Source organism: Sceloporus occidentalis, unplaced genomic scaffold, assembly GCF_023333645.1.
Source record: "Sceloporus occidentalis isolate IW3139 unplaced genomic scaffold, rSceOcc1.0.p SCAF_14, whole genome shotgun sequence".
Classification (NCBI taxonomy): Eukaryota; Metazoa; Chordata; class Lepidosauria; order Squamata; family Phrynosomatidae; genus Sceloporus; species Sceloporus occidentalis.
The window spans coordinates 10,916,613-10,935,922 of NW_028316994.1; the positions used below are offsets into that span (position 1 = coordinate 10,916,613).

At 41.7% G+C, this 19,310-nt stretch overlaps 1 protein-coding gene across 1 annotated transcript; it reads left to right on the forward strand.

Moving 5' to 3' along the window:
* Positions 1 to 318: 318 nt before the first annotated feature.
* On the forward strand, positions 319 to 16,835 carry LOC149303901 (vomeronasal type-2 receptor 26-like). Its single transcript, XM_089480860.1, has 7 exons — positions 319 to 540; positions 5,085 to 5,239; positions 5,955 to 6,246; positions 8,539 to 9,393; positions 11,388 to 11,615; positions 13,086 to 13,212; positions 15,934 to 16,835. Exons 1-7 carry the CDS (start codon positions 319 to 321, stop codon positions 16,833 to 16,835), a joined length of 2,781 nt encoding a protein of 926 aa, XP_089336986.1.
* Positions 16,836 to 19,310: the final 2,475 nt, after the last annotated feature.

The window sequence follows — 19,310 nt, forward strand, 5'->3', positions numbered from 1 at the left end:
TTATTTCAAGGTAATTATTTTTGCCGCTATGGGCACCGCCATTTCCCCCCCAAAATGGCGGCGAAGTCTCGCGCGACCTTCCCTGAGGTCGCGTGAGACTTCCCCGCCATTTTGGGGGGGAAATGGCGGCACCCATAGTGGTGAAGTCTCGCGCGACCACAGAAAAGGTCACGCGAGACTTCGCTGCCATTGGTGGCAGCCTCTAGGAGGCCCGATGCCGTCGCTGGGGAACTCCAAGAGGGCTCCGGCGGCAGCAGCGGGCCTCCCAGAGGCCCACTGCCGCCACCAGAGCCCTCCTGGGGGCCCACAGCAACAGCAATGGGCCTCCCAGAGGCCCGCTGCCGTCGCCGGAGCCCTCCTGGGGGCCTACAGCGTCAGCAATGGGCCTCTCAGAGGCCCGCTGCCATCGCCAGAGCCCTCCTGGGGGCCCCCAGCAATGGCAATGGGCCTCTGGGAGGCCCGCTGCCGCCGCCGGAGCCCTCTTGGAGTCCCCCAGCGACATCTTCGGGCCTCCTAGAAGCCGCCACCAATGGCAGCGAAGTCTCACATGACCTTTTCTGTGGTTGCGCGAGACTTCACCGCTATGGGCACTGCCATTTCCCCCCCAAAATAGCGGGGAAGTCTCACGCTACCTCAGGGAAGGTCGTGCGAGACTTCGCCGCCATTTTGGGGGGGGAAATGGCGGTGCCCATAGCGGTGAAAAGCCGCAATCAGCGGTAGCGGCAGTTGGCCGGAGGTTGCCAACCCCTGGTATATAAAATACTGTTGGATATTGAACTGAAAGAGGAAACTGTAAAAAAGAGTATGATTAAATGGATGCAGGATATTAAGGAGCCAATATTATTGAACAGATGGGAGAGAGTATGGGGAAAAATTACATTTACTAAAAGTGCCAAGTTAATTGAAAACTATTACAAACTGCTATAGATATGGCATTTCTCCCTGTTAAAACTGGCCAAAATACAAAACACAAATGACAGTAATTTCTGGAAACGCGAAGAAAATAACGCCTCCCTTTAGCACGTGTGATGGGTTTGTAAAGAGGCAAAATGTTTTTGGGAGGCGATGCACAGGAAAATCCAGAATATTTTTGAATATAATATAGAAATGAAACTCCAGTTTTATGTGTTAAACATTACAGAGGATCTTGGAGGGAAATTATGTCGTGAAGAGATAGATGTGCTATTATACTTAATAACAGCAGCTCGTTTTGTTTTTGCAAAATATTGGAAAGGGGAAAATAATTTACAGGAAGAATGGGTAACTAAGGTGAATGAACTAATGGTGATGGACAAAATAACTGTGATGATTAATGGGAAAACAGAGCAAAAATTTCAAAGTAAATGGAGAAAAGTGAACAAACTATGGGACTAAATGAGATAAAATAATTAAGGGACTTAAAACTATCCATACAATTATACCTCTGGCTTTGCTTCGCAAACGAAGGTTCAGGAAGGACTCATCCTGTGCTTTGTACAAGCGCTTTGGTGACTAAAAAGGCCAATCTGGGACAAACTGGTCCGGTTGCAGAAAGCACAGAGGAAAGTCTCCTTGGGTGATGTTTCCAGGTTGCAGTTCTTTCTGTGTTGTCATTTCTCTTCAAGATTTGTTCGGTGTGAGCTTTCGAAGAAGGCTGCAGCATCGTGGATAGTGCGTCTCCATGCCTCCTGGTGCGTGGCCAGGGCGGACCATTGTCGGTGATCAATTTGGCTGAGCCTGAGGTGTTGTTTCAGGGAGTCCTTGTACCTCTTCTTTGGAGCGCCCCTCTTATGTTGACTTGTGGCGAGTTCACTGTAGAATACTATTTTTGGGAAGCAATTGTCTTTCGTCCTAGAAACGTGTCCTGCCCAGCGCAGCTGCGTCCTCAATAGCATGGCCTCAATGCTGGTGATCCCTGCTTGCTCAAGGACAGCAACATTTGTCACATAGTCAGTCCAGTGTATATTTAGAATTGTGCATAAACAGCACTGATGAAAGCATTCAAGGAATCATAGGTGTTGGCGATAGGTTACCCATGTTTCAGACCCATAGAGGAGAATAGACAGTACAATGGCTCTATACACACTGATTATTGTGCTTTGCCTCAAGTGTTTGTTACTCCAGACTCTTTTGTGAAGCCTTCCGAATGCACTATATGCCTTTGCCAGTCTGTGATCAATCTCTTTATCAATCTTGGCATCTGAGGATATGATTCTTCCCAGGTAGGTGAACTGTTGAACAGACTTGAGCACAGAATTGCCTACAGTGATGTGGGGATGGTAGTGTTCTTCCTGAGGTGCAGGCTGGTACAGAACTTCTGTTTTCTTCAGACTGACTTCCAGTCCAAAGAGCTCTGCAGCTGTTGCAAAACAAGATGTTAGGCGCTGCAGAGCTGCTTCCATATGGGCAATGAGGGCAGCATCGTCAGCAAAAAGCAGCTCATGGACTAGATAGTTTAGAGTCTTAGTGCGGGCCCTCAGGCGGCTTCAGTTAAACAGGCTACCATCAATACGGTAGCATATATAAATGCTGTCTTCTTCTTTGAGATCTGCCATAGCCCTTTGGAGCATCATGCTGAAGAAGACTGTAAATAGAGTTGGAGCGAGAACACAGCCTTGTTTTACACCATTAGTTATTAGAAAGGGCTCCGAGAGAGCATCGCCATATCTGACCTGACCTTGCTGGCTTTCAAGTAGCAGGATAATCATTTTGAGGAATTTGGGGGGGCATCCTAGTCATTCCAGGATCTGCCGCAGACCTTTTCTATTCACAGTGTCGAAGGCTTTGGTGAGGTCAACAAATGTTACATAGAGTCCTTTGTTCTGCTCTCTACATTTCTCTTGCAGTTGTCTAAGGGCAAATACCATGTCTGTAGTGCTCCTATTAGCTCTAAAGCCACATTGGCTTTCAGGGAGAAGTTCTTCTGTAATAGCAGGGACTAATCTGTTCAGCAGTATCCTTGCAAGGGTTTTTCCAGCAATGGAGAGCAGTGTTATACCTCGATAGTTTGAGCAATTCGATTTTGCTCCTTTTTTCTTGTATAGGGTGATGATGACTGCATCTCGGAGATCTGATGGCAGTTCGCCTTTTTCCCCAGAAACTCACAAGGAGCTCATGGAGTTTAGCATGAAGTACATGACCTCCATGTTTCCAAGCTTCAGGAGGAATTCCATCAATCCCGGCAGCCTTGCCATTTTTCATCTGCTGTATGGCCTTAACGGTTTCTTCCAAAGTGGGAGCTATGTTCAATTCCTTCTTCATCGGTTGTGCACAGAACTGGCCTCACCCTTTAAACCAGAGGGTCATCTGCTGAGGCCTTGATAAGCATGGATGGTGGCAGCGAGCATCATCTGCCCGGGTTTGGGATTAGGATGTTTGCCATAAGGTTAAAGAGCCCATCCTGCCCTTTGGTGCTCTTGGTCAGACCCTATGGTTGTAACATGTCTGGCATGGGAGGCCCTGCCGGTGGCTACTATACCACCGCCAGCATAGCTCACAATTTCATTAGAGTATGCAAGCCTCTCCTCCACGACAAGGGGGTGTCAATGGAGAGGCATACAATTATAAGATACTGTTAATATATGTAATACTTTTTTTCCTCTTTCTTTTTCTTTTCTGTTTTGTTTTGCTGGGAGGAGGGGAAACAACAGATTCAAGATAAAACTGGTATGCTGGAGTATAAGCAAGCACGGAGGATAACAGAGAAATAGTGTCATCTATCTGTTCATGATATAAGATAAGTTCATGCTGCCTATGTAAACAAACAATTGTTATGTATTTTATGTATGTATATAGGTTGAGTATGTATATTATGTATTAAAATTAATAAATAATTCAAAAAAGACAGAAAGAAAAGAAAATGGAAATGTAATTCCTTCCACATTTTGATGTGATAAAGAGAAGCCTACATTGCACTAGAAGATGATGGGAGGACCTATTAAAAGGTTTGTTTTGCTCTGCCTGCAAAAAAGTTAGTTTTGGACTAGCTGAGGCTTAAAAGCCCCCTATCTCTGTACCCAAACCTTATTTTCAGGGTGTCACTGTATCATGATATACACGCCTCCAGACTATGCCAAGGCTTGTAAAGTCAGGCCCTTCTTGCCCCTGAGCAAACATCTTTCAATCTTTTGCTTAAAATTAATGCAAATAGATACTTCTCTGTATATTTATCAATTGGAATTGCATCCTGGCATTACTCAGTGCATACACATGTCTCTCCTCATTTTATGTTCAAAACAAATCATTGAAGTACATCAGCATGAGTAACAGAACAACTAGTCTAAATAATTTTTCTAGCTCAATGGTGACTTGCAACTCAGCATTCCAAGTCAGTCAACCAAATCACTGCAATTTTTAGGTATAACAGCCAATATTATGCATTTTTGGTATTAGAATATAAAGGCTTATTTGCATTGCTCCTTGTCTTTCTCTCCTCTGGTAGGAGAATAGTGTCTGGCAGAGCTTCCAAGAAAAGACATATACATGTGTAAGTCAATGTTATGTGCACATATGCCACCAACAAGATTTCACCCATCAACATCATCAGCATCAGCATCATCAAACATTTCACACACATTTCTCCTTCTTTCTGTTAAGAAACTCAGAACACCGGCATCCATCGTGGACTCTGATTCCCTAGTGTAATATTTGCCCTTTACAACTCCTTCAAGCACAGATGGTATCAAACTTGTTTTTGCTGGTTCTGCATGAGCCTGACAGCTTTGGGAATGATTATTATCTACTCTATCATTAAAAGACGTGTGATGCTAGCTGCTTGTGGAAAAAGCAAAAAGAATAATAATAAGAGAATTAATTCATTTATATTTTCTGCAATATATAAATGGTCTTTTCAAGGGAACATCTGCTTGAGGCTAGCAAGGAATTCTATTTAACATTGTTTGGAGAGCTCATCCCTTAGTGCAAATGCTGCATTTGGAGTTTTGGGATCAGGAAACATTGCTGTTTGGGTGGGGGTGGTTTTCTAAAAACCAGAGAGGTCATCATAGGGATGAATGGGGTTTCATAGTTGGAGCTCAGTCCAAATTATAATGGCACTGAAAAAGTTGTCATTACTCTTCATCTTCCTCCTGTCTAACATTTTGAAGAAAGGTTGGGGCTCCATGTGTACCCGACAGCAGCCAAGTCTATGGAATTTTACTAATTACAGAACTCTTCTCTTTGGGGAATTTGTGTCCATTGCATTAGCAGAAATGCCATTAAATGACTTTAGAAAAACACAGGGATCAGACTACGAAGCTCGGTAAGCAAGAAGAAGAGTGCAAAAGAGTGACTTTGAATTGGTTTGGTTTGGTTCAAGCAAGTCTAATTTAAATTCTGTTAATATTGGCACAGATGGATGGCTGCTTGCAATACAATAATATTTCAGCCAGTGACTCTAGATGCCAGAGATGACAGGCTGGATTATCAAATGGGAAATTGCAGCTACTGCAGTTGTGGTTTTGATTCCAAGCCAAACACATGTTTCCAAGGGGTTCACATTTGCAAGGGGTTCACTTCTAGTCTAGACAACTGTCTAGTGAAGTGCAGGCAAAATCAACCGATGTAGAAGTATTCATATTAACCTAAACCTATGACATGATTCTATAAGTGCAAGCCATGTCTGAGACCTCCAACAATCTCAGACCAGTAGATAGCTAGGAGCACAGCAGACAAGTGATGTTTAAACCTGCTATGAAGTAAAAATAGAGTGCATAGAAGCATGTTTAATAATTATGTGCTTAACAGAGCACATCATCATTCTATGAAATGAAAGGAAATGAAAAGAAAAGAAAGCATCTAAGACTAAATCTGAATCTGTTTTAAAGATAATATCAAAAGCTTTATGCCCATCTGCTACTCTCATACAATGCCTATATTTAAATCTCAAGGTCTCCCCTAGTATATTAAGTAAATAAAGTGCATTTCTATCTTTGATATAAACCTGTACATTTAATTAATTGACATTCTCAATGCAGGATCTTGCCTAAGAACTACCAGCACATTCTAGCTTTTCATTTTGCCATTCATGAGATCAGTATGAATGACAAGTTGCTGCTGAACCACACACTGGAAATAAAAATGTATGACAATGCATTTAATTCCCTGAAAGCCAGTAAGGCCACCGTGGATCTTCTCTCAATAGGGGAAAAGTATGTCCCCAATTACAAATGTAACTGGAAGAATAATCTCATAGCCATCATTGGTGGTCTCACCTCCCAAACATCCCTCCAGATTGCCAATGTTTTAAATATCTACAAAATTCCACAGGTACGTGTATTCATTCTTCATCCCTTGGTACAAAATTCAAAAGCCCAGAGATGTGTTGTTCCTCCATCTCATCTACTTCTATATCTTCCTCATAATTTGCAACTTTGAAATGGTCTTGTCAGTACTTTGTGTCTTCTCAGTTTCAAGTGATGTGAATCTGTTTTAGTACCTGCACCACACTATTTCCCAATTGTCTTTATCTCTGTTTGGCCCTGGCATCTGTGTTCTTTGTCCTAGTAGACTACATGTAAGAAATATCTCTTCATATTTGCATAGTAGGTGTTTTCTGTGGATCCTTTAGTACAATGAGTCTGACAGATATAGATCCGCACCACTCTACCAAGGACCCCTGATTTGGGAGAGGATTTTGCAAACATTGTCCTAACTGAAGTAGGATGGATGATGGAGAAGAATGTCTGGGTCAAAAGAGGGAACGATGACTGCTGAACAGCCACAACTCTACTGCATTTGATGTTCTCCTTGGTTACCCAATTCATCATAACTCCCCTCTTTTATTTGTCAGGATTTTTTTTCTTCATGTGTAAAAGTCAGGAGCATAGAAATCTCCCTTAGCTGGGCAAACAGACAGAGAGACCAAGGAGATTATTGCATAGAGAAATGCTTCTGCAATATGCTCAAGACTTTAAAGACGAACCTGGGTTTTATCACATGCACCGGTGGCTGGGTGAGTGCAACTGTCTGCATCCTGGACCCCAGTCATGCTTATCCCATGGCTCTTCAAAAATGGCAGACTTCTGTTTTTGAAAATTGGCCGGATAAGCGTAGCTGAGGTCTATCATGGGCACATTTTTCCGTGTGATAATCTCTGAAACCACACAGTCCACAAGGAGACCTAAATGTTCATCTGATTTATAATTCTGTCATCACAAGGAATGAGATAAAGGTACATTTCAATTCATTACGGGTTGTGTGTGTGTGTTTTCCATTTCATACCTGGCAGAACTCCATACATTTCTGAAAAGAAGCCATATTCAGTGTTCTAGATATTTCCAAGTTTAGTGCAGCAGAACAGTGTTCCAAAAATGAGTACATTAGGTAAATGACTATGGAAAAAAGTATGTATTGTGAGGGTGTGCAGAGAAGTGCTTTAGAGAGTGGTGAAACATGCTTATACTGTATATTTGAAATGCTCCAAAAATATTTTCATTTGGAAAACTATCCAGGGAAATGTACGATAAATTCTGTGAAGGGCCAAAAGGATCTTGCTGTCTAATACAGGCCAAAGCTGGAAAATAGAGTAGGGTTGTAAGCCTTCTTTTTAAAACCTCTATATCAGTAAATATATTCCCTTTCTATGAGAATATGAGAGTTTCTGTTAGTATTTCATGTACTATTCATATATAGAGTTTATGCATTTCAAAATCACACGTGATTTCCTGCTTAGAAAATCTGATTTGCCGGCAGAAAATGTGTTTAATGCTGCTGAAAAGGAGAAGGAAAAGAAAAGGAAAAGGAAAAAAATATTGGACAGAATACATGATCTCCTGCACAAGTACATTGTCTTTTGTGGAGTAAAGAAATTTGTTCTCAGGTGCAGGCTTTAGTCTCATTTCAACATTTTATACTTCTATTGACATATTTTCACCTCAATTTTAGCTTCTGAAAAGAGAGAAGCTTTTTGTCTGGCATCTTATTAGTAAGTCTCAACTAGAGAAGACCCATTCCATCAGTTGTTAAACCGTGAGTCAACATGTCAGGAAATCCCACTGATTCAATGGGCCTTTCCTTGTCAGGACTAAGAACAGATTTTGGGTCTTTGTCTATAAAGGCTAGACCAAAGGGCTCCAAAGGACAGTGGAGGAAATGCAACACACTGCTACTTTGGAGGAAAATCGGAGCAAAAAGCGTAAAATGTGTGAAGCTATACTGTAGCAACAATATGGTCTATGAGTTGTAAAAGTCATATTTTGCAAAAGACAATATAAATATAAATAAATAAATAAAATTAAAAAGGGGCGTATAAAATATATCATTCTGGCATCATTCTCAAGGAGCTGAACATTGTGGGGAAAAGGGGATAATGTCTTTGGAAGGGAAGACCTATCTTTTGGAGTTAGTAAAAATATGGGTACTTTCCTCTCCTGTCAGCTGAATGATGCTTTAGTTGCAGATTGCTCTGTTCAGATTCTGACATCTGGACCTCATGCTGTTGAATAAACTTCTCTTTTCATTCATGTCTCTATTCCTGAAATTAAAAGGGACATGTTTCCCTAATGAAAGAAGAACTGCATTTCTTATTTTTTAAAAAACATGTTTCCTCCCCACTTCTAGCTGAGTTATGGTTCTTTTGATCCTATCTTCAGTGATAAAACACAGTTTTCCTCTTTCTTCCGGATGGTGCCAGATGAAATCTTTCAGTATTTTGGGATTATTCAGATGTTTGAGTATTTTGGATGGAATTGGATTGGTCTCCTCATTCCAGAGGGAGAAAGTGGAGAGAGATTTCATCGAACCCTCAGTGCAAGTCTTCTCCAGAAGGATATTTGCATTGCTTTCACACAGTTTGTTCCCAGACTGACAAGTTACCTATCAGACCCATTCCTTCAGAAAACCCTAGATGCCATTTGCAATGCTCTTCTCTCAAAGAACATTAGTGTGATTTTGGTTTATGGGGACACTCAATCTATGGAGATTTTACGGATAATTCTAGAAAGCCTTGAGTTTTTTCAGAAGCAACCTATGGAAAGAGTTTGGATCACAACTGCTCAGTGGGATGTCACAACTGTTTTCACTGATAGTCAGTTTACAGAAAGATCCTTCAATGGCACCTTGTCTTTTGCCCTCCACACCAATGTGGTGCCAGGATTTCAGGAGTTTCTGGAGAACCTAAATCCAATTAAGTACCAGATTTATCTCCTAAAGGAGTTTTGGTGCAATGTATTTCTCTGCTCTCTCCCAATGTATAACATGAATTACCCAGATTTGAAGAATTGCACTGGGGAAGAGAAACTGAGGAACCTTCCTGGAACTGTGTTTGAAATGGGGATGTCCAGCCAAAGCTATAGCATCTATAATGCTGTCTATGCTTTAGTCCATGCTCTCCATGAAGCAGATTCACTGAGAACCAAACGGAAAGCAACGGGGCCTGAAAACAGTTGGAAATACATGAATATTCAACCCTGGCAGGTATGCCCTGAAACTCTAAACCAGACATGTCATAGAGCATGGTCAGGAACCGTGTATGAGAATGGAAGGCAATGGAAGGGAAGGAGAGACTTTGTATATATTTAAGTTCTTATTTCTTAGAACAGCTCTTTTCAGGATCTTCTCCTAAATATCCCTATCTTTCTCTATGCCCAGGGCTGGGGGTAGGAGTGGCAGTAAAGAGTAAGGCGTAAAGGAATGAGAGGTTTTTACCGGAGTAGGAATAGGAATAAGGAGTAACGAAATATAATTGTTTCTCCTTATTCCTGTTATTATATTGTACATGTAAACACCAAAAACAATTTTATTATATTGCACTGGAGAAGGGACTGGGAGGCAAAGAGAGACACTTACACACAGAAACACACCAGACTTGCAAAGCGACCGAGCCTTTTCCGCAGGGCTGGGTTGTAGAAGAAGGAGTAATGAGTAAAGGAGTAAGAGGTTTTTATAAGAGTAGAACTAAATGGTAACATTAAGAAAAAATGTCTTAATCCAGAGTAAGACAAGGAGTAACCCCAACATAACCACTACTCCCCAACTCTTGTCTATGCCAAACGACTTTTTCACATGGGAACTTATGTGCTTGCATCCCAAAAATGATTAAAGTGTTGGCATTCTGGAAAAGCAAGCCAATTGCTACCCTACCCCTGGAATAAAGAGACCAGACACAAGTTGTATGGGTTAAAAACAGGGCCATTTATTGACCTATTTATTAAGTTCTTAATGGACCTTTAACTAGTATCATAACCAAAACAAATGTGGGAGACAGGGAAAGCTGCATACCGGTGTCTTAGCGCAGACTACCTCTGCAGCTTATCAAGGACGATAACACCTGGGCCCTCAACGACAGTCCATAAGTTGGGTTGCCATTGGACAGCTCGCATAAGGAAGCCCAGCAAGAAGTCCCCCTTCCCAATCTGCGAAGATTAAAGTCGGGGTATACCTTCCAGCCAGACCCAAGGTCAATTCCTTTCATCCACCCCCCAGGTCGCAAGGCCCGGAGAGGTGCTTCCAGAAATTTTCCTAACACCCAGTAGGGTGTCCAAGGTGCTCGCTGAGATCAAATCCAAAGATTTATGCCACAGATATGGGCAAGTGTCTACTTAGCCCTTATCTCGCACCACGGCATTGAGCACCTCCTTTAAACAATTATGCAGGTCCGTTAAGAAGATATCGTTATCTAAATCAGAAAGGTGGATGCCATCAGCTCTGGAGAGTTCAGGCCGTTGAAAACCAATTTGGGGATGGGGCAAATAGTGGCATAGCCTGGCCTCCAGGGCTCTCTTAATCTCTTTGTAAGCCAGCTGTTCCCTGCAGCATGAGGAGGAGAGCAGCCACGCAAGGGAAAGAGCTCTCTCTGTGTGTATCCCTTAAAGATCAAGGCTGCCTGGGCACAGTAAGGACCCCTGGGAAATCTGGGCACAGGGAGAATCGGGGACTTGGTTTTCAGTCTGCTGTAATTACATGAAGAGAGCGAATACGTAAATGAACTGAACATGCAAATATGGGAGTTTTGCAAAAATGCTTATTCCCCAATTCACCTCTTTTTCTGTCTGGATTCTGACTGGATCGTGCGCAGCGCCATGTGTAAAGCTACTGCGAAATTGTCCCTAATGACCTGGATGACGCTGCATTGTGACTAATTTAACCTTTCAATTTTCCCCATGTGAAAAAGTCCTAAGCTTTTTCATGGCAGAAGTTGTAACCTCCCCCCTTCATTCTGTTTTAAATACTCTTCTGCTGTTTTAATTTACTCCTTGATTTTAATAGGAAATGATATTTAACCAGTTTTACTTTTACTGCACAAATAGAACTAAATGGTTTCAGTTGAATTTCTTTTCATTCCAGTGGTAAGAAATCAGGGATCCTGAACAAGAACAAAGGTAGTATGATAGATAGATGATAGATACACAGTTAATAGCAAATGCCCCTTCCCACTAGTTGACCCAGGTAATTTTCCCCCTTCAATTCAGCTACGCTCATTTTTGAGATACATCCGCTTTAACAATAGTGCTGGGGAAGAAGTCTTTTTCGATGAGAATGGGGATCTGGCCTCTGGATTTGATGTCATCAACTTGGTCACTTTCTCTAATCAATCTTTCCAAAAAGTCAGAGTCGGAGGAATTGATCCCCAGGCTTCTGCAGGCAAAAGGTTCACCATGAATGGCAGTGCTGTTGTGTGGAATCACAAGTTTAAGAAGGTAGATTTTCCTTTATTTGTGTGAAAGGGAGATTCTTTGCAAACAAAACTAGAGAAAAAGAAGAGCACTTTTGACACTCAAAGGTTATCTTTGGCATACAGAAATTAACAGTCATTCCAAATAGTTTGCATCCTAAAATCATAGAATCTTTGAGTTGGAAGGTATTTTTGTAAGGTACCTACTTTACATCTGGAAAAGGTATCCAAATTGTCAGACTGTTCAGTTTCAAAATGCAGTGGGACAATTTTACTCCATGACTTTCTATGAGAGAGTGAACAAATTTTGAGAAGAAATCCTATCAGTGTTTGCATATGGCAGTAGAAATTTCCATTATAAGTCATGGAGTTTCCTCACAACCATTGAATTTTTCAGAACAGACTCTTCATTTCTTCCCTATCCAACGTAATCACAATCATTATCCAACCAAGGGCTTTATCAGTCTGTTTCTCGCTGCAATTACATTTTCAAAAATGAAATGGGAACCTAAAGCTTTGCAGCCATCATCACATTGATTATCTTTTTGGCAACTGAGGGCTGCTGCCCCCATTGTACTCCCTTCCTGTCTTCTCTCTTCCTTCCATCCTCCCTCTTTCCAGCAGGCCTTTTTTGGTGCTTTTCCATTTTTTGTTGTGCATTTTCTGCTTATACAGACTGGCAGAAAGTGTTGTCCTGTGGGTGGAGTCAGGGTGCAGCGTCCTCATGCTGGATACCCTAACCCTGCCCTCAGGGGGCTATTTTGGTATGCGCTGGTCCAAAGAATCATTATCTAACCAAGGGTTTTATCACACCAACCTGTTTCTCACTGCAATCACAATAAAAATTGAAATGGTAACTTAGCGCTTTGAAGGCAGCCATCTTCACATTGATTATCTTAGGGCTGCTGCCCACATTGCACTCTCTTCCCTTCCCTCCTCTCTCCCTCCCTCACTCCCTTCCCATCATGACTTTGGGTGTTTTGAGCTTTTCAACTTTTGTTGTGCAGTTCTGCAGCTCTGTAGCTCGGATTTGATGTTTTAATTTTTAATAAAAAAAACAACACTGTGAGGCTTCAGAGCTGTGGATTTGTGTGAAAACCAAAGGGTTATTTTTAATAAAATAGCAAGGGGGGAAGAGGGGACAATAGCATCATGTGAGTGCGAATTGCACAAATGCTCCGGGAATGGCTTGTGGCACCCATGGCCTAGGGCAATTGGAAGCTCATTCATGGGTTTTTCCCCTTGAATGGAAGGAACATCTGGGGGATGGGTCAGCTACAGGAGGGAAGTGGTGTCATGTGATGTGCTATCAGTGTCGCCGATGCCACTTCCTTCTCAATTAAATCGTGGTTTAAAGTTCTCATGTGATTACATAAAAATTCTAAAGGTTCTCCTGCATTTCTAAAGAAATGGAAAAATAGTGAACCACATGATCTCAGATAGGAAGAGTGAATTTTTCACCCTTCTGAATTCTCATCTTTGTGCTTCACATTAGATGCCGCCTCGTTCCAGATGTGTTGAGAAATGCCAGCCAGGATACAGCAGGATTGTTCAGCCGGGGAATTATGTCTGTTGCTATGACTGTGTTCAATGTGCTGATGGGAGGATTTCAGATCACATTGGTAAGAAAAAGAATATTCTATTGTGGTGGAAATATTCCTTGTTGAAATAAAAACTATAGAAAGATGGAGTCACCTTTGTCAGCCAGAGAGATGGTTTTTGAAATAAAGGCTTGGAGTTTAGAAAACTAGAGCAAAGGAATAAGGAGTGCATCTTGACCTGGATGGAAGCTGGCACCAGTAAAAAGACATAACATAAACTACTGAGATAAGGACATTCAGGAGCAAGGTTAGGAGGAAAGCCACTGAATTCCTACAGGAGGGGGTAAGGAGTGATGATGCAGTTTTAATGTATGCATGTATTTCTGTTCTGATTGTAAGAATTCTGTATGTTTAAATTGTAATTAGCCAATCAGGTGTATAGAAGAAGCTTCTTTGTCTTGAATAATATAAAAAGAGCCATTTTGTCTTGTTCGGGGTCTCAGCTTTTGGAACTTGAATTCCACTGAGTTCATTGTTTTCCTTTGTCGACAATTGGAAATAAACTTATGGATTTTCAATTACTAGGTCCTCTTGCCAATTCTATTGTTCTGCAAATCCTAGAAATTTAAGTTTCCTGAAATTTCTGGTACACGATCATATGGGGAATACCTAATCTGCTTTACATAGAGGAGTATTCTAAACCCCAACCGCTTCCTTTCTTACAAGCCGCGGGGGGGAAAAAAGATTCTAGAAAAGACTGATTCTTGGACTTGAGTCATATGGGGGGAAAAACAACAGATAGTTATTATGTTTTCCGGCTCAGTTTCTATCAGCAAATGTCGATACAGTTATTTTTTTTACATTGGAAGAAGGAAAATAGGGGTTCAATTTGTGCTTAGGAAACCAGACTTTGCAAGTACATCATTGTTTAGGAGAGCCTCTGCAGAATTAATTCTAGAAAAAAGTATCTGTGTGTTCCACTAGAAAGGGGCTTCAACATTTTTGTGAACTTCAAATGAAGGTCCTCTAAGAATGATTGGTCTGAAAGATCTGCCTCCAGAAGAAACTCTCAAATTAGTTTTTGGCAGAATCTCTTCTCAACAAATGTTGCCAAGAATACCCCATGACCAGCTTGCCTTGGGGTTCTCATAAGTCAGAAATGATTTCTAGGCGCACAAAACAACAGCAAATAATGGGTTTGGTATACATTGAGAGGATGTTCTCTTGTGAATTATTGTGACCCTTCTTATCTGTCAATTGTAAGAAGGAGAGAAGGGAAAACCCCAGTTATGATTAAGAGGATCTCCAGACGGGGAAAAAATCAGTGATGTTCCCAGGTTTTCTTCCTTTACAGCTTGTTCTGTTATACAAAAGATTTGTAATATGAGAATACTAACAGGGCTAAACCTGAGCAAGTGGAATTTGTGATCAGTGAGATATAGTTGGCCCTCAGAATCTATGAGGGATCAGTTTTGGGACTCTCCCTGCAGAAACAAAAATCCATGGATGCTCAAGTTCCTTTGTCCTGAGCAGCCCCTGAGAAACCTTTTGCTCATGCTGGTCTTACAGCAAAAAACAGCGTGGGTGAAAGGCTTCATATTCACTGCTTGACCAGCTGCTCAGCCACTGATCCCAGGTGCACTGACCCCAAGTGCAAACAGGGAAGCTTCTCCTCTGGCTAGGAAGGACTCTCAATCCTTCTTCACCAGGAGGGAGAGGGGCACAACCAGATTCCCACTTTTCTTCCCAGCAAAGAAAACCTCCCACTCTGAGAGAGGCAAAGGCAATCTTTTGAAGAATCAGTCACAATTTGAAGTGGTCCCCTCCACACACAGACATTGTTTCTTCTACTGTCTCTTCTCTTTGAGCTGGTTTGATAAAAGAAAGAAGGAGCAGCAGTGCAACTCTCCCTTACCATCCCAGTCTTAGCACAACTCCCAAAGCTTAGGCAGAGTCCCAAATGTGAAAGATCTTTTTTTGCCACAGCTTCTCCCCTTCCACCAAGTCCTGTAACTCCTCTTCCCCACTATGGCCCTAAAGTCCCCTGGTTCCCCTTGTCTTTCTTTCATGCTTGTACTTTGATTGAAGGCTGCCCTGGCAGCTCCCTTTTCCTCTCTGCCCCCTGGATCTTTCCACCACCCAAGACCCCCTACGCACCCTGGGAATCACTGGTATAGAGCATGAGGAAGAAAGCCAGTTCTAGTGTCAGTACATTTCTGTGCTCAAATATGCAGTTGAAAGATGTATCTTTGGGGGGAAAATGTCTGAAATACACATGCAAATGAAATAATAACTTAGGCGCGGTACAGAGCACCAGGAAGAGGCGTCCGGGAGCTGCCTCTTGTTGCTATGTAGCAGCGCCACAGCAACCAAATTGCGTGGCAATGTTATGTGAAAAAGTACCGCTAAAAACATGCTCCTTTTTGTGCCACTGCAAATACCTTGCGGGGGCACGAGCACGTCGCTCCTGTGCAGCTCAATTTGGATGCTGCGCAGGAGTGACATCATTGATACGCATGCCGTCTATTTGGTGCCACGCAGTGAGGATGCCATCGTCACGTACGAGGGGCATTTAAGCAGGGTGCCCCTCACACGTGATGAGGGCATCCTTCTGGGCTGGTATGTACTGGACCTTGTTTAGAAACAAAAAGGAATTATTTATAGCAAAGACATCAAATATTCACATGGAAGAAAGAACAAAATTTGGTTCATTCAGATGTAAGCAAGATTGATTTCTAAATGAAATTTAAAGAATATTTGCAGTGGTTTGGGAAACACTGAGAGCTTTTTCATGTATTTCAGATGCAAGTGAATGTGCAAAGTGTCCAGACGATCACTATCCAAATGAGAAGCAAGTCCAATGCCGTCCTAAAAGAGCCATTTATTTGTCCTACACAGAACCTCTAGGAGCAGTTCTGACTTCCTTTGCAGTCTTCTTTTCACTAATCACAGTTATGGTAATACGAACTTTCATTCAATACAAAGAAACTCCCATTGTCAAAGCCAACAACTGGACCATTACCTGTATTCTGCTTGTCTCTCTGTTGCTCTGCTTTCTTTGCTCCTTTCTTTTCCTTGGCACTCCAGGGAAGGTTTCTTGCCTTCTCCGGCAAACAGTCTTTGGGGTTGTCTTTTCTATAGCTATTTCTTGCATGTTGGCCAAAACTATCACTGTGGTGCTGGCCTTCATTGCCACAAAGCCAGGGAACAAGATGAGGAAATGGATTGGGAAGAAGCTGGCAACATCAGTGATCTTTGTCTGTTCTGTTATTCAAACTCTGATCTGTGCTGTTTGGTTAATAACTGCACCGCCATTTCCAGAGGCTGACATGCACTCCCAGCCGGCTGAGACCATCTTGCAGTGCAATGAAGGCTCTGAGACTATGTTCTACCTTGTCCTGAGTTACATGTGGCTCTTGGCTTTCATCAGCTTCACAGTTGCTTTCTTCGCCAGGAAGCTGCCTGACAGTTTCAATGAAGCCAAGCTGATCACCTTCAGCATGTTGGTCTTTTGCAGTGTTTGGGTTTCCTTTGTCCCAAGTTACCTGAGCACCAAAGGGACAAATATGGTGGCTGTAGAAGTCTTCTCCATCTTGGTTTCCAGTTTTGCATTACTGGCTTGCATCTTCTTCCCCAAATGCTACATGATTCTATTCAGACCTCAGCTAAATGTGAAAGAACAGTTAGTAAAGAAGAAGCATTGATATTTGTATCTTATTTGTTATGCATAATCTCATTAATATAGCCATTTATAAAAGAAAATGATTATCTGTTAGGGAATGCTATAGAATTAAGACTACTAGTGGATGTGAATGTGCTATTTTTCTCCCCCGCTCTCCTCAGATTCAAATTGATGTTGAAGAAAATATTTATTGCCTTCAGAATTTATAACCATATACATATCACAGACCTAGCCATGTTTTTCTGGAAAACTGGTATACAAAGAGATCTTTTAAGTTGTAGCACGAACTGAAAATAAGAAACTGGTAACATGAGCTTTCATAGACTTGAGTCTACTTCCTCAGATGGGCTGGGTCCATTGGCTGAAGAACAATGTTTGGCTCCCATGTATTAAGACTACTACCATATTCTTTCCCTTTTACCCTGAAGTTGAGAAAAAACATTTTGCCAAATTCCCAAGGTAATTTATTTTTAGAGTGCCAACAACTGTAGAAGGAGACACTGTGATGCTGGATAGAACTGGGGCTTTGGTTTATTTCACTGAATAAGCAGTTTGATGATTTTTACTCTGATAACCTTGATGAAATCATAACATGAAAAATTAAAACAGTAGAGTGGAAGAAATAAATTTTAAAGCCTGCCTGGCTGTATGCCTCAATTCCTTCCTTCCTTCCTTCCTTCCTTCCTTCCTTCCTTCCTTCCTTCCTGCTCTGTCCTCTGTCTCCCTTGTAACCCCACTCTTCAGATAAGAAGACACAAAGATACCTATGGAAACTTAATTTCTTCCCCTTCTTATTGTGACCAAAAGAAGCCTACAATGTAATAAAAGATGGTGGAAAACCCTAGTGATACCTTCAGGAAAGTTAATCTTGGGACTAGCTGATACTTAATAGCCCTCTATCTCTGCCTCCAAACTTTGATGTCATGGTGTCATTCTGCCACGATGTATTTCTCCTTCTTGGCCTCCAATTCATGCCAAGGCTGGCAAAGTCAGGCCCTTCCTGCAACTGAGCAAACAATGGAGATTATCACACCACCCTTTGCACAGAAGCGTTTTTCTTTTCTTTGCAAGGTATAGGAGAAGCCCACATTGAGTATAGGATGCCTACTGCCTGGGCCCAAATATGTGTGATAAAATCCGACTGTTGACGTTTACATCCCGTGTCTCAGGAGAAAAGGCAGTGTGATAATCTCCTTTGGACTAGGGCTGGGTCTCTCTTGTTCTTTCATTCTTTTTCTTCAAATTAATGGAAAGAGCAATTTATATGTATATTTATGAATTAGAATTACATTCTAATTTTTGTCAGTACATATACACGTCTCTCCTTCTCATTTCATGCTCAAAACAATTCAAATCAGATTGTTGAAGTACATCAGGAAGATTAAAGGAACAACTAATCTAAATAGTTTTCCAAGATCAGTGGGCAATAGTATCTGGAAGAGCTTCCAGGAAAAGACATACACACATGTAAGTCCAGGTTATGTACAATAGGCCACAAATAGGATTCCACCCATCATTTCACTTTACCATTTTGTTGTATTACCAATAAAAGTTGAAAGGTGTAATACCAATGAAAGTGGAAAGGTGACCTATCATGAGTTTTCCTTGGCAAGTTTCTTTGGAAGTGGTTTGTCGTTGCCATCTTCTGAGGTTGAGAGTGTGTGACTTGCTCATGGTCACTCAATGGGTTTCCATGGCCACTCAGGAATTGAACCTTGACCACTGGAGGCATAGTTCAGTGCTCAGATGACAGTGGCTCTTCATGAAAGTTACCTGTAACAAAATGTTTTTATGATGTCATGGCTCTTGAAAAGATACTTTCTGTTCCAGTTTGACATTGAACTGCAGCATCCTATACTCCTGCCATCTCTGAAAAGATACAAACACTCCATGACTAAGTAACTATGGGTAATCAGGCTTTGTTCTCTCTGTCACACACTTCTTCTCTCTCCCTCTCCACTCCTCTCCTTCCTGCCTCTCTTTGCTTACTCTAATAAAGCATAAGAAAACCACAAAAGTCCATTCTACTACTGTACAGGAAAATGTGGTCACTCTCCATTGCTTCTGGACACATGTGCTTGAAATCTCCCTGCCCAGCTGATCATGCCTTGTTGGCTTTTCCTCTTTGCCACTGAGCTTAAGTCCATGCTCAGACTTAAGACTTCCCAGTAAAACTCTGCTCACTCTTTCTCTCTTCTCTCTTTCCACTGGACTGATATTTCACGTTTATATATGCCAAATCTCAATGCACTATTCAAATATGTCCTGTGGCAGACATCTTTGGTCTTCCCATTAATGCAAAATCACAAGGCAAATAGATTTCTGTGATGTTTTGAACATTTTATAAATACTCTTGTCTTTCTATGATATAATATACTGTCTTGTATTGTATTATGGAGGGCCAAAGTGGTGTAGCAGTTTGAGCACTGGAATAAGACACTGGAGTAACAGAGTTTGAATCCTGCCTCGACCAGAGAAACCCACAGTATAACCTTGG

Coding starts and splice junctions, on each gene's coding strand:
- LOC149303901 (XM_089480860.1), top strand. CDS start 319: ATGGGCCTCCCAGAGGCCCGCTGCCGTCGCCGGAGCCCTCCTGGGGGC. Junction 541..5,084: donor CCGCCACCAATGGCAGCGAA/GTCTCACATGAC, acceptor AACATTTTGAAG/AAAGGTTGGGGCTCCATGTG. Junction 5,240..5,954: donor GGATCAGACTACGAAGCTCG/GTAAGCAAGAAG, acceptor TTCTCAATGCAG/GATCTTGCCTAAGAACTACC.